The 13,836-nt window shown below is 36.9% G+C and overlaps 1 protein-coding gene across 1 annotated transcript in view; it reads right to left on the minus strand.

Annotated features, from left to right (window-relative positions):
- Positions 1–13,836, minus strand: part of LOC146161536 (F-actin-uncapping protein LRRC16A-like) — a 65,472-nt gene that overhangs the window by 26,302 nt on the left and 25,334 nt on the right. Inside the window, exons 22-30 of the mRNA XM_083385188.1 lie at positions 12,697–12,810; positions 11,984–12,087; positions 10,993–11,130; positions 8,983–9,191; positions 8,484–8,596; positions 5,865–5,984; positions 5,359–5,415; positions 4,310–4,422; positions 3,630–3,717 (exon numbers count right to left, since the gene is read on the minus strand). Of these exons, the coding sequence (XP_083241314.1) occupies positions 3,630–3,717; positions 4,310–4,422; positions 5,359–5,415; positions 5,865–5,984; positions 8,484–8,596; positions 8,983–9,191; positions 10,993–11,130; positions 11,984–12,087; positions 12,697–12,810 (1,056 nt within the window). The remainder of the gene's footprint in view (positions 1–3,629; positions 3,718–4,309; positions 4,423–5,358; positions 5,416–5,864; positions 5,985–8,483; positions 8,597–8,982; positions 9,192–10,992; positions 11,131–11,983; positions 12,088–12,696; positions 12,811–13,836) is intronic.

Consider the following 13,836-nt stretch of genomic DNA (forward strand, 5'->3'; position numbering starts at 1 on the left):
ATAACGAAGGGGATCGCCAGTATCATATCATAATACAATGAAACATATGTACACACATATATGTGTGCTTACAACTGAGATCTAGCCCTTCTGAAGCTGCTTTTTGACCAACGATAACGGCTTACGTATTATTAGTACACCGAAAAGCCATTGCAGACTCACCGAATCTGTCGATCAATGATGTTCGAACCTCACTGCAGGCTAGTTGTTTTTCTAGTCTGCTCTGCTTGCATCATTGATCGACAGATTCGGTGAGTCTGCAATGGCTTTTCGGTGTACTAATAATACGTAAGCCGTTATCGTTGGTCAAAAAGCAGCTTCAGGAAGGCTAGATCTCAGTTGTAAGCACACATATATGTGTGTACATATGTTTCATTGTATGAACTGTGGGTATATGAATTCTATGAGAAGATTTTTAATCATCCACCTTATTTCAGTTACGTAAATAGGCTGTGGAGTCGGAGCCAACAAAAATGGCACATTGGCAAATTGGCACATTTTGTGAGGCGGACTGGGTTATTTTTACCCGCAACTCCGCAGCCCTGCTTTATGACTCTAAATATTCCACCTCATCATCTAAAGCTAAAAATAACACAGCGCCCCTGTTGGCGGAAGAGAAAATAACCTACCTTCCTCCGCTTGGCTTGCACGGTATTGATGCCGGTGTACTGGTAGATCAAATAGCGGAGTCGGGACATTATAGCCCCCATGCTTGCGTTTTAAATCGATCGCCTAGATATTTCAGGTTGGCATATTTAGGTTCTATCGTGCTACAAATTACAACTGTGCAATAAAACAGGAGTTTTATTTACAAAATAAAAACATTTGCAAGTGCAGCTGCTGGTAATTTTTTTTTTTTGACTTGGAATGTAATCTCCTATATATTGTTTTGTTTAAAGTTTTTATTTATATATATTTGGGTTTTAAACTAAGTGCTTTAATATCTCTAGCAAACTTTCCGAATTCTAGCTAGCTATGTTTATAAACTTTAAGACCAACATCACTTCCGTAAATGCATATAAACTGGTTTAGTACTAAAATCGACCAAAAGTCTGTTTTAAATTGTCTTATTTGAATCCCAGTTTGTTTCAAAAAAACTAACAAGTGCACATCTTTCTCTTCATTTAACCATCGTTTAACAAACTGAAAACTTACAACTCATTTAAATCGCCCTTTAAACTGTTTTAATAACGTAAAATAATACAATAGCACGCAAATAATAACTGAATGTTGTTGGTCACAGATTCAGTCGCATACAGTTAGCTAAAATGTACTAAAAAACTAAAACTGTACGTGACGTTGCAATTCGTGCTACAACTCATGCTTCGCACTTTCTATAATGAGTCTAAAATTCTGCTTCGCTGTAATACAATGTGCCATATAAAGTAAGGCATTTTAGACTGGGATCTAAAAAGGACTTTTTCTGTGAGAACAGAAACTGAAAAGCACAACAATATAGCTGTGACGTCATTTCGCGACTGGTATATAGTCATCAAACGACGAAATTTATCTGTGATAGATATTTTAGGAGTCAACGGAAAATTCGTTTATCGAACAATGCGACTACTAAACTTACATTATGAGCATTGTTTGCTTTTTTATGCAGTACTCATAAACCAAAGCGCAAAGCTACCGGTTCCTTATTCGGTCGCAAGCCCGCCTACCTCATTTGCGTTTAGATGAAAACTGGGGGGGGGGGGGGGGGCTGTGGTTATATAAATAATTTATTTCAACCATATATCGTGCCATGTACGGAAGCCAACACGCATATCTGAATGATCTAATAACGGACTTTTTTCGAATAACTGCGCTATAGGATTTTGTTTAGGAAATAACAATGTCGGTTAAAAAAAAATTCTAACCTGGTGTTGCACAGGACTGTTCTAAACTATACTCTTATTTAAAGGGTCAATGCTGAAGATATAAAAGTATAGTAGCCACCTTTATGTGGTACCTTTTAATTATATCATCAAGAAAATGAAACCGCCTTACACGGGAAGTCAAAGTAAGAAGTTGTAACTCGAATTTTTGGGGGGCTTAGATAAAATATTTGCGTGTTTCGCTTTCACTTACTGTGTTGAATTCGGGTAAAATGTGACAGTCGGGTATCGTTCGTGTGGCGTTTGTTTGGCTATCACGTCGTTTCCCTGGCTAATAGGCTATGTGGGCCGCTGAGACATGTAAAAAACAATCGCGTGGCACTTATGCAAGGTTTTAAATGTCCTACCTAAAAGTCGCATGGAACAACGCTAAGCGTTCGAATGTGCGTGTTACCCCCGATAAAACTTTGGTGGAAAGTTACATGAAGAATCAACTACAGTTAAAACAAGGTCAGAAATTCAATATTATTCTACGGAAGAACCAGTAATGGCTTTCATCGTTGGAAGAAGCAGTCCTTGGTAAACAGGCAACGACTAATTAGAGTTAAATCAGTTTCCGCGACAACGACAAGGCTTATTTGTCGTGTGAAGCGCATTTTTGCATTTTGCCTTTTCCCTGTAGTTCCTGATCTCGCTACTGCCTTGGTCAGTTTATATTGCAACTTCAAAACTTGACACCTGCTTTTAAGCTGCACTGAACTGTAAGCATTTCCCTTGTGCTAATAACACAAGGCATGCCTGCCTAAACGAGTTGCTCTACCACTACCATGCAAAAAAACAAAACAGAGTCTTCTGAAAACGCAAGCATTCAAAACTCAAATATAAACCCTTAATTGCTGTCACCACACAGGCCGCCACACTATACGTTAAGGGAGCCGCTTTTGTTTATCCTTTACCGGTGCCGTGACGTCACAGGAAACTGACGGCCGCTATTGGACCGCGACGAGCGTTGGTATGGTTACCGCGCAGCCTGCCTGTATTGTCGCTTCTATGCAAATGGCAAGTGTTTTGTGCATTGCTCTATTGACGACGGGAGGGTGAAATTTCGAAGCAACAATAATGTACACAAAGGGGTGATACAGTGAAAGTTGATTGTGCTTCAAAGAGTTATCAACTACATACAGTACAGTATAGACTAGAGCAGCGGTTCCAAAACTTTTCTAAACATTTTGCCTGGAGGACCAGTTGCAATTATTTTGACATTTCGCGGCCCTATAAAAATTCAAGTTTCATTTGACCCATGTTTCTTGTAGTACACTAGTGCAGTCACGATTATTTATAATGTAACCACTTTCTAACTAATGCGAACGATTCGCTGATCAAATAATAAAAGTAGAACTGAATACAATAACGATTACAGATGATATGTTTAAAACATATACAAATATTTAAAAACATTCGCGAACCCTAATGTTAAAAAACTTAAAGACTAATTCTCCTTGCGGACCCTCTGCAACTGCTGTACCCAGTTATGGAACCGCTGGTATAGAACCTTTAGGCAACTAGAAACGTTGACGGGAAAATCTGTGTTGTGTTCGTTTACGCCGTGCTAACAGTTTATAATTTTTCTACATTTTGTGTTGCGGCACCTTGAATTTAAAAATAGTCCGCGGCACCCTTAGCATGATTTTGCTAAGCGTTTAAAAGCACACATCAACTGTTCGCAAACTTACAAAAAAATCATTTATGTATATTTAATCAGTATTTATTATCTGCACGTCAATTGTTAGCACACACCAAGCGACTTACCAGTGACAAGTTGCATTGCGAAAGAGCCGCCAGGAGGCTGTCCGTGACCTTGTCCGAGATCAAGGTCGCAATCGACAAATTCAGCTCGCTGCAAAATCGATAAAGAATCGTTTTATTTTTATTTTGACATATAACAACCATCCAGAAAACAGTTAAAACGTGTACAACTGTACAGTTTTGTACACTAGCACATAAAAGACAACTACTGTGACTAGAGTTAAACGCTAAAATTCAAATTTTAACTTCAGAATTTTTACGTTTTGTTGCATTGCTGTTTAAGTGTATATCAGCCGTGGATTCACCCTTTAACACATCTGAGAAAAAAAATTCTCTCTTAATAGAAAGACCATTTTAATCTTAAGAACGAAATTTCTAAGTGTTGCGCTCTTTAAAAAAACGTAGTAAAAATGCTTCACATTAAACGACAAAGTTGTCAAAACTAAAATTACAGTAAATACCAAAGATACAAACAATCGGGTCGCTAAAATATAAATGTTTTATTTTCAACATGCCTATATAAAACTCATTGACAACGCGGTTTAACAGGTTTACAAATCACATAAGTCAGGTGCCCAACCCGAGTGACAAAACGGGTTTGCCCCAGCAATATATAAACCTTAAGGAAGTGACATCAAGGGTGACGAGCGGGGACTTTACAACGACAACGCGATTTGTTTCACCTGACTTTATTCACGATCTCGGTGCCCGAGCTTTTGATCACGTGATCTCTGACGTTGTTGGGCGAGAGGGTCTGTTTCTCGGAGACGGCGATGTCAAGGTCCGACTTAATCTCCTGTAGATTTTTTCAATAGTTTTTGTTATTGTTTGAACTTTTTCTTGTTGCGATTAGGATTTTTGATTTGTGGTTTGAACCAGTGCTTTCCAACCAGGAAGGCGCGAATCATTTCTAACTGTTACACTTTTCTATTAGATCAGGAGATTATTGTTTTAACCTTACGTAACATTCATGCTTCAATATCACACAAATACAGTTAGACGTTTTGTGTCGCATTAACTATTTCAGTGCGTAAGCCAGTAGTAAAGATTCAGGTTTTATGTAACTTCATCTGTTTGATCATATCCATTGCGGGTCGCACAATAAAACTTGCATTAAAAGTGCGTCGCAAACGGAAAAAGGTTGGGAAGCACTGGTTTAAACGAGTAAACTCATTAGTATGGTTATCGAGGAGGATTTTAACAAAATACAATTCCAAAACAATGTAGTCAGCATAAATTAAACATAAGAACACAAGAATTACGTAATAATTAGTCTTTAAATAAACATTAAATAGTTAAACAATTGGAAGTGAAGCTGTGAGTCAGTCATCTCTTAATATTACTACCAAAAAAACATATTATAAACTATTAAACCACTGTAACTTTCCATTAGACAAGTTTAATACCGAAAAACACCGTACTGCTTAAGATAGAACTAAGTAGGTTTGGCAAGTGCAGAAAAAAAATCATAAAGTTTTATTAAAAACAATCTAATGGCTGGCACAAAAAAATATTAGGTTAAGTTTCGCATTAATTAATATGTTTAAGAATTGCATTTTTACAATTTTTTGCTACTTTTTAAGATTGGTACCAATTTTTTAGCTGGAGTCAAAACACTTGGTCGCCAAACTTTACTGAAAACGGGCTTAACGACTTTCTTCCATTAACAACGTGGAAACAACGCCAATACACAGAAACGTTGAAAAATCGAAAACTATAACAAGCTGGATACCTCGTAAATGTGCGGACATTGCGATTCGGCGTTCTGCGTCATTGCTGTAACTGTGCTCTGTAGATTAAATATAGACGCATTAATGTGGCGCGTGTTAAACGCTTTCGTATAAATAGAGGGCCAGTAACAGTAATAACAAACCTATACAGCGTTAGTCATGCGAGCCAAAAAAATTATATTTTAAAATCAATGACATTTCTGTTAATAAATTATTATGAATGATGTGGGGGACAAGCAAGTTGTACCAAATATAGATATGTGGGGTTATAATAATAATGCATGAAAAGTTAGCGCTCCGTGTTAAATTTGTTTGGGCGTTTTCATGCTTAAATATAAGTCTGTTAAAAAAAATTAAGTTTTTTTTTCACAAAAAAGAAAATAATTAGAGATATTTGCCTTAGTGATGCTAAGCTAGATTCACATATCGTAATACGTAATACGTTCTACGTACTCCAGTATACATTTTGCTGTATTTATACGCAGAACTCGAACCCATATGCTCTCACCTTGACGTGTTCTTGTACCATGCTGTCCATTTGCGAAGCCATCTCGGTTATCTTGCTTTGCAGCTGACTGTTGACGCCAGAAGACTTTTCCATACCAAGGCCATAAATGTCGGACAGAAGCTAAAATAACACACATAAATTGGTTGCAAGATTTAAGCGTCGCTATAAGGCTTGCTTTAATATTGTGAGAGACAAAATAACTAGAAACGGTATAATCTCTAGCTTGCTTTTTTTATTTTATAAGAGTGATTTGACTTCTTTAAACTAAAAGACTTTGTAACAAAAAAATATTTTACAAAAACGTGAAATACCAAACGGCGCCTATCACACATCAACGGATAAAGGTATACAGAACTTAATCAGAAGGCATCTTTAGTACGTTGCTGTTTTTTTATCGGGGTGATTTGATTCTTCAAACTTCCAGACTTTTTAACAAGAAAATCTTTCAGAAACAATCAATATGAGAAATGTGTGAAATATGATTGGCGCCTATCACACATCAAAAAAGTATTTTTACTCCCATCACCAATACCAACTTTAACTTGATGCGTTTTAACTGCATCGAAAGCTGACCACCACCAACCACTGAAAAATACTGAAACGCTTCTATATTCAGAAATGTCTTAAACTTGCGCAAACATCTTTCTTGTACCGAACTGGAAATTCCTCGGCCTAAACTGTGCGCAGAGAGCGGAAAATTAAGTCGCAATTTGTAAACAAATCCAGCGCCTTACAGTAAAAATATTGTGCGCTAAAGCTGTTCATAATACAAAATAAAAACCTGCGCAGTCAATGAAGTGTAACACTTTTCAAAATGCCTGTTACACCAACACCTTGCGTGGTTGCGCCACACGACAAAAGCGTTTGTTATTCTGCGCGAGCTGACAGCGGCCAACAAAGAAAACAGCAACTTTCTAGTTTCACGCACCCAAGTTGGGCTTTTACGCAAACGCGGGAAAGTATAGCGGTACCCAGCGACCTGCTCTAGTGGCAGATGGAAGTCTACTGCAGGACATTGCTCTATTGCTTCCTCAATTAAAAGCCAATCAAGATGGCAAGAACTGGCGACTTCGCAATCGCTTGCGCCACGCGCCAGACCATTAGGATAAAGGTGTGCATTTCTGCTCTCTCAAAAAACGAGCAGTTTGTTTCGAGGTCTTCGCTTGATCCTATGCTGCTATGGCGTAACTGCATTTCGGAGGCCCAACTGTACTGCATACTGTGGTTTTACATTCTAACTGGTCTTGTAACCTAAGGATGTCTGATAATATTGGATCGGAACTGATACCGGTTGTACTACCGCTACTCGTCCGATACTAGATTGGCGTTTCCTAACTTTAAAGGTAAAAATTAAAATTGCCCCTAAAAAAAACCTTACACTTACAAATACAAACTGCGTTTTCTATCTTATACAGCAGGGTTATGCTATAGCGCCTATATTCACTTAGGAATAGGGCAGTGCGATTAAAACCTTTCTCTAGCCAAGTGAACGAAAGAAATCGAGCGCAGACAAAGACCAGAAGTCGTCACATGGCCTCGAATAAGGACTACGCACTGAGCCAACTGGCAATTTCGAGACCTGCTTTCAATAGGCAACAACATAAGGCCCGCACAATATACCAATACAATCGATTCACTGGTAATATTCGGATTGCCTGTCGTGTGAATGAATCCACTTAATGTTAAGTCCACATTACGAAGTGTTGTTTATGCGCCACCAAACGGAACCAGGTTTTGCGCGACAATTTCGATATCTCTGAAGGACGGAGAACGAGCGACGTTTATCGCGGCCTACTTGTGTTGAGGCACTGCGTCACAATTGTACGTAAGGGTCCTGACACTGTGGGAGAAACGCACTCTTTTGCGGTAAAAGTAGAAGACATCACGCAATGCCTTAAAAAGACTGGAAAGTTGTGGAGTGTTTGCAAACGCAAGCTCCCAAATTTGGCAGTTTTAGCGCTATTTTAAACATAACCTTAAGTAAGGTTAAAGAAAAGGTTTGGGCGCAAAACGTGTGAAACGTAAAAGACGCTTTTAGGCGATTTGCTGTTGTTTTATTTACAAACTTTCCATTACAAACATGTCGTTTGCGAAAGCAAAATAAAAAATATGTGGATCAATTATTGGAAGTTATAATTTACTACACAGTCAGCCAAAAAAGGGACACGTGATTATACAAAACATTACAACGAATTTGGATTTTAAAGTAGATGTGTATCCAATACAACAGTTCTAAAACTGGGGTCCGGGGACCCCTTTTGGGGTTACGTGGAATGGACTTAGGGGTCCAGAATGGCTTACTCTTGTGTATTATTTTAGTAAATGAGATGATTTTTTTCAAGAAAATACATTAATTAGAAAAAAAGATTAGGCACCTTCTTCCTGAATGTATTTAGACTCCATTTAAATTTCTTCACATTTTTAGGTGGTAAACAGAAGTTTTTTTTTTTAATTTATTTGTTTTATGACGTCATATATAAAAATTTGCCGACAAGGGTACACGCTAAAAAAATATTTCTAGGGGGCAGGCGTAAAGATCGAGAACCCTTGAACTAATAGATATTTTCTATTAAACGAAACAATATTTAACATTAGATAAAAGTATTACGAGGAACAAACCTCCTTTGAATTTTTCGCGTCCTTGACCAGCTTCTTGCCGGAAATGACGTAGCTCGCATTCTCGGAGTCGGCATCGATGATCTCAAGCGCATTTATGACGTCATCAACTTTTTCTACAAAGTAATAAACAGAGCTAAAACAAAGTGCCCCGTTAAACCTCCAAAACAAGCAAAAATCGAATATTTATACTTCGCCTTGTTTAATTTTTATAACAAGACCTTTAATTTGGGAGAACTAAACAAGATTAAATTTGTTTAAATAAAGTGAGAAAAATATAAGCTAGATTTTCGCATTGTTTTTATTTCCAAAAATCAATAGAAACTGTTGAACTTTGCCAAAATGCAAAGCGTGACATTTCGATTTCTTTTTAATTCGTGACCAAAACTAAAGAAAAGCAAAGGTTTTAGTGGCAATACACCGTAGCCTTATGGTATCACCACCAGAAACAAAATTATACAAACAAAAAAGAAACAAAAATCTAAATTGAAGCAGCACGTACCTGCCACCTTGTCGAGGACCTGCTGCGCAGTGTTGCTGACCACCTTCTGCAGCCTGAACTGCTGGTCGTTGCTGGCTCGGTTCACGTTCGAGTTGCGGGAGAGAAGCTGCTGCATGTTGGCCAGCGCACTCTGCGCCCGCTCCGGGTTCTGCTTGGCGGTCGCCACACAGTCGCTCACAGGGTACGGGATGAAGCGAAGGGTGTAGTTTCTGTTGGGGACGATAGAATATGGGTGATTTGGGGTTAGTTGGGGTTTTATGGGGCTCATAAATCTTGTCGTTTCATAATCTTTCTCGTAGACAAGCATTTTTATAGACTCGGTGACACTTAGAAACAAGTCTTTTTTATGGGAAGTTTCTGTTGGGGGCGATCAAATGGGTGAATTAGGCTTAGTTGGGGTTTTATGGGGTTCATAAAACTTCTTTATCGTAGGAGACAAGCATTTTGATGGATTCGGTGCAACTTAGAATCATGTCCTTTTTACGGGAAGGGTTAAATTTAATGGGGTATTTTTTGTTTGGGGCGATAGAATGGGTGACTTGGGATTAGTTGTGGTTTCTATGGGGCTCATAAATCTTCCCGTTTTAGAGGACATGCATTTTTGTAGATTCCGTCCCACTTAGAAACAGGACTTTTTTAAGGGAAGGAGTTAACTCAAAGGTGTAGTTCCCGTTGGGGCGATAGAATGTGTGACTTATGGTTAGTTGGGTTTTTTATGGGGCTCATAAATTCTCTCGTTATAGGAAACAAGCATTTTTATAGATTCAGGGCCAGTTAGAAACATGTATTTTGGTTAGTTAAGGTGTTAAATATCGATTGAAGGTGGGTACGTTGAGTGGAATGGGTAGTTTAGGATTAATGGGGCGGAATTACAACTTCCTGATAAAGGCAAATCGCGCGCACAAGGTTTAGGATTTTTATTCGGGTTTTGCAGAACAAAGTGTATTTGTTGGTTTAGGGTTTTTAAGTGTATTTTTCGCGCTTGGTAAAATGGAATTTATCCAAGTTGGACAAGAGATAAAATGTTTAATAAAAGTGCAAGCGAACCATTTGAGTTCTGAGATTTAAATAAAATGTTCTATTTATAAAATTGAAACACCCTTGGAAAACTACTGATTTCACGTCTGTCTAAATTTACTGTGTTGTTTACATTCCTATTTCAATTTTTTAGTGTACAAGTGGCGTGAAAAAAAACGGGAAAAAATAATTATCTCATGACTCGCCGTTAAACCTATACTTAGATTAAACAAATAAAAGCACGTCTTGACAAGACATGTTTACCACCATTTAACTTGATTCTTAATAAAGGTGGAGGGAACAAATGTATCGTGCTACGCGTTGTACTGATTGTATTTTTAACCAACGTAAATATTAGGCAGGTAAGGTGTTCGCTGTTCATTAATGCAAGAAGGTAGAAGTTACTGTAACGTTCTAACATTCATAAATTACTTTCCTATAAATCTATAAACACACAGCCTCAAAAAATATTTTCTAATTAGCAGGTAAAAACCTTGCTAAATTCTGTCACAAACCTTCCATCTTTTCAATTTCTTATAGAGAACTAAACGGAATGACAGATAACAACTTGACTTTAATTCGCACCATGTCTTACAGCTCGTTATATTGCGAACGTGCACCTGAACTGGTACACAGGCATATGGTTTCACTGCCACATTTCCTGCCATTCATAAAGGAGCAAATACAGTGGGTTAATAGATGCGTCTTGGTTTTGTAACATTACAGATGAAAGTCATTGAACGAAAGGGTGATTTGCATTTTATTTTCAACAGTTTTTTTGATATTCTGGTTTGGAGAATGCATCGTAGAGTCTTAAATTAAAAACGTTTTTTTTTTCAAAGAAAAAAAAAACAGAAAATATCTTTATTAAATAGGCAAATTCCTAAATTTCCTTCCACGCAATAATCTTAAAAAAAACACATAACAATGCTAAAATGTTTGAAGATCCCATGGTCTAATATCTACCGAACCAAACCACAAACAGCAATTTACTTCTCGAGTGCCAGTGAGAGCTCGTGGAATCCTGCGGCCGAGAGGTTGTTGCGGTCAAACTCGAGCACACGAAGTCGCGAGTTGATCTGGAGAGACTTGGCCAGCACTCTAGCGCCGCTATCGCCCATCAGGTTGCCGCTGGAAATCAACAGGTCATGGTTTTAAGCAAATGTTGCGCTATCTGCAGAGTTGCATTAACAAAATAGCAAACTAACTTAGAGTAGAGTGTTGTAATGGCTTGAGTCAATAACTTAGAGTGTTGTATTGGCTTGAGTCAATGACTTGACTTAGTGCACTTACGTCATCGTCTATAAATGACTTGACTTAATTAAAGTCGCTATAATAGAATGACAAGTCTTTTGGACAACTAATTTGAATTGGACTTGACTTTTAAATAAAAGTTTTTTACCTTTTTTCATATAACTGAGCTATTTATCCTAATTTTTATACGTAAAACGATTAGATTCCTTTATGTTTTTTGTTATCATGCAGTTGAGCTATTACTCATAAATAATCGGAAGAGTTAATAGTTTAGTGTTTTATTTTTATCAGTCATTTGACTTGAAGTTGCCTTGCTCTAATAATAGTAATGACTTGCCTGGAATATGACTTAGGCAACTGATTACTTAGGACTTGAATTGTTATTTCACATATCACTTGACTTGGACTGAAGTCATTTTAAAATGACACTGCTACCTTCAGCCAAACTAGTGCTTCGACCATTGTATTGAGAGTACGACCGGCGTAATATTACAACTATGCCTGTTTATTAATTAGATTATATAAAAAGGAAATTAGGTTTCCACTGTGCCAAATTAAAAAAAATTGTGCCAAATTAAATAAAATATGTTGAAGCAACGCTATAAACCGCCAGAAAAAACACTTTTGAAAAGATGTGAAAAAACATTAAAGTATATCGTATGACGAAAACATTTCGCGCATAATAATAATCTATTAGGAGAGAATACAAATTAGATATTTCTCTTCTAACCTGATGTCGAGGCTTGTGAGCGAAGTGTTGCTTCCCAGGCATCCGAGTAGAACGTGAGTGAACTCGCGCAACTTCGAGTCGGCGATCGAGAGATTCTCAAGCACCTGGAAATAACAAAATATAATACTAATTTGACAAACAATCACCATTTGGATAAGAAGCGATCATTATCACTATGAGCGCTTAACAAGCCCTAAAGAGTCTAAATGTTAAATTTTGGTGGAAAATCACGTTTTACATCATTAGACAAAAAAATACCTCCACAGATAAAAAAGTTTATTTAAAATTAACGACAATACGGTTTTCCGATTAACAGTAAAAGGTGCAGATTTTAAACAGACTTCGGTTGCACGCTGATACCAAGCTAGTATCGATTAAGCACATGTTGTGCCTGCAGACTTAAACAACTTAATTCCAGTTGCCTTATATGATAAATTAGAGCGAAAAGTCGACAGAATTTTTAACTTAATTTGTTAAAAGCTTGTGTTGATTTTTGTAAATAATGGGATACGTCCGAAGAGTTTTCCAACTGATTGCAAGTTGATGGAATTCAAATTAAAAAAAAAATCATAAAGTTTTCGCAATGCCTGTAATTCTATTTCTAGTCAATATCTGAAATTAAAAACTGTAGAAGTTTAACTTTAACAGGCAGAAATCACCAATTGGTGCCCTCTTCTGTCTTATACATTAGGAGAAAAAAGATGGCTTCTTACCGAGTTTTCCTCTTGCACGAGTTCGACGAGGCTGTCCATCACCGACCTCATATTTTTCTGCTTTATTCCGGCGAAGTTGCGTCCGATCCTCAGCTCACGGAGGCAGCGGTTTTGCTGCGGAGAAGAGGTCGAGAGAATTTAGCTAAAGAGATCGATCGATACCTCTTATTCGGACCGATTTTGATAATTTGGTCAAAATTAATAACGATAAATCGACCCATCTCTATTTTAAACTGGAGGGCACTACTTCCATTTGGGTGGTGTAAAAAGTTGGACTTTTTTCGTACTTCTTGCCCTACATTTATCAATCTTGCAATTTCGTACATTTTAACATATTTTTAAGTGCTGTCGTGCAAATACTTTATGCCACACGTTTTCGTAAAAACAGTTCGAAGACATTCAAAGAAAATTTATAGGTGTTTAAAGACCTCAAATCGGATCGCAAGTTAATTTTTGAATATATAGTTCGAAAACAAAACAGTACAAACGTCATGGTCAACATAATTGAAAAACATTGTTCAAATCGCTTTACCGACACTTTTAAAACAGGTAACTTAAGGTCGACATAAAATAAATTCAAAAAAAAAAAGACTTTTAAAAAAGGTATAAGATTGTTCGAGGTTTTTTAAAGACTTTGTAGCAACCAGACTTGGACAACTAGATAATTCTAGTTTTTTAATTCATTAAATTAGAGAAAAATGCGGCTAATTATAATCAAATTTATGAATTGCCTGTGTGCTCTAATTCTAGTTCTAATCTAATTCGGATTTTTCCAAAACTGCTACTTTGTCCAACGGCATTTTTAGTGACTCAGTTAAAACACAGAATTTCAATTAAAACTCTTTGGTTGGAACGACTAGTATGTAATCTTGGTCTAAAAAGCACAAAAAGGCTTAAAAATTAGCACAGACATATTTACCATTCACATTCTTATGAGAATACTTTGCGATTAAATTAAATTGGTTGTAAATAATTATGTGATTCTATAGTTCAAATTCGAGTTGAAATTTGTTTTTTTTAGGAATTCGGTAATTCCAATTCTAACCTAATTTAAAAAAAAAACTTATAACAATCTAATTCTAATTATAATCTAATTTAGAAAAACTAAAATGCTCTTAATTTCAATTCTAATTTAATTTT

This window comes from Ascidiella aspersa, chromosome 3, assembly GCF_963924565.1.
Source record: "Ascidiella aspersa chromosome 3, kaAscAspe10.2, whole genome shotgun sequence".
NCBI classification, from domain to species: domain Eukaryota; kingdom Metazoa; phylum Chordata; class Ascidiacea; order Phlebobranchia; family Ascidiidae; genus Ascidiella; species Ascidiella aspersa.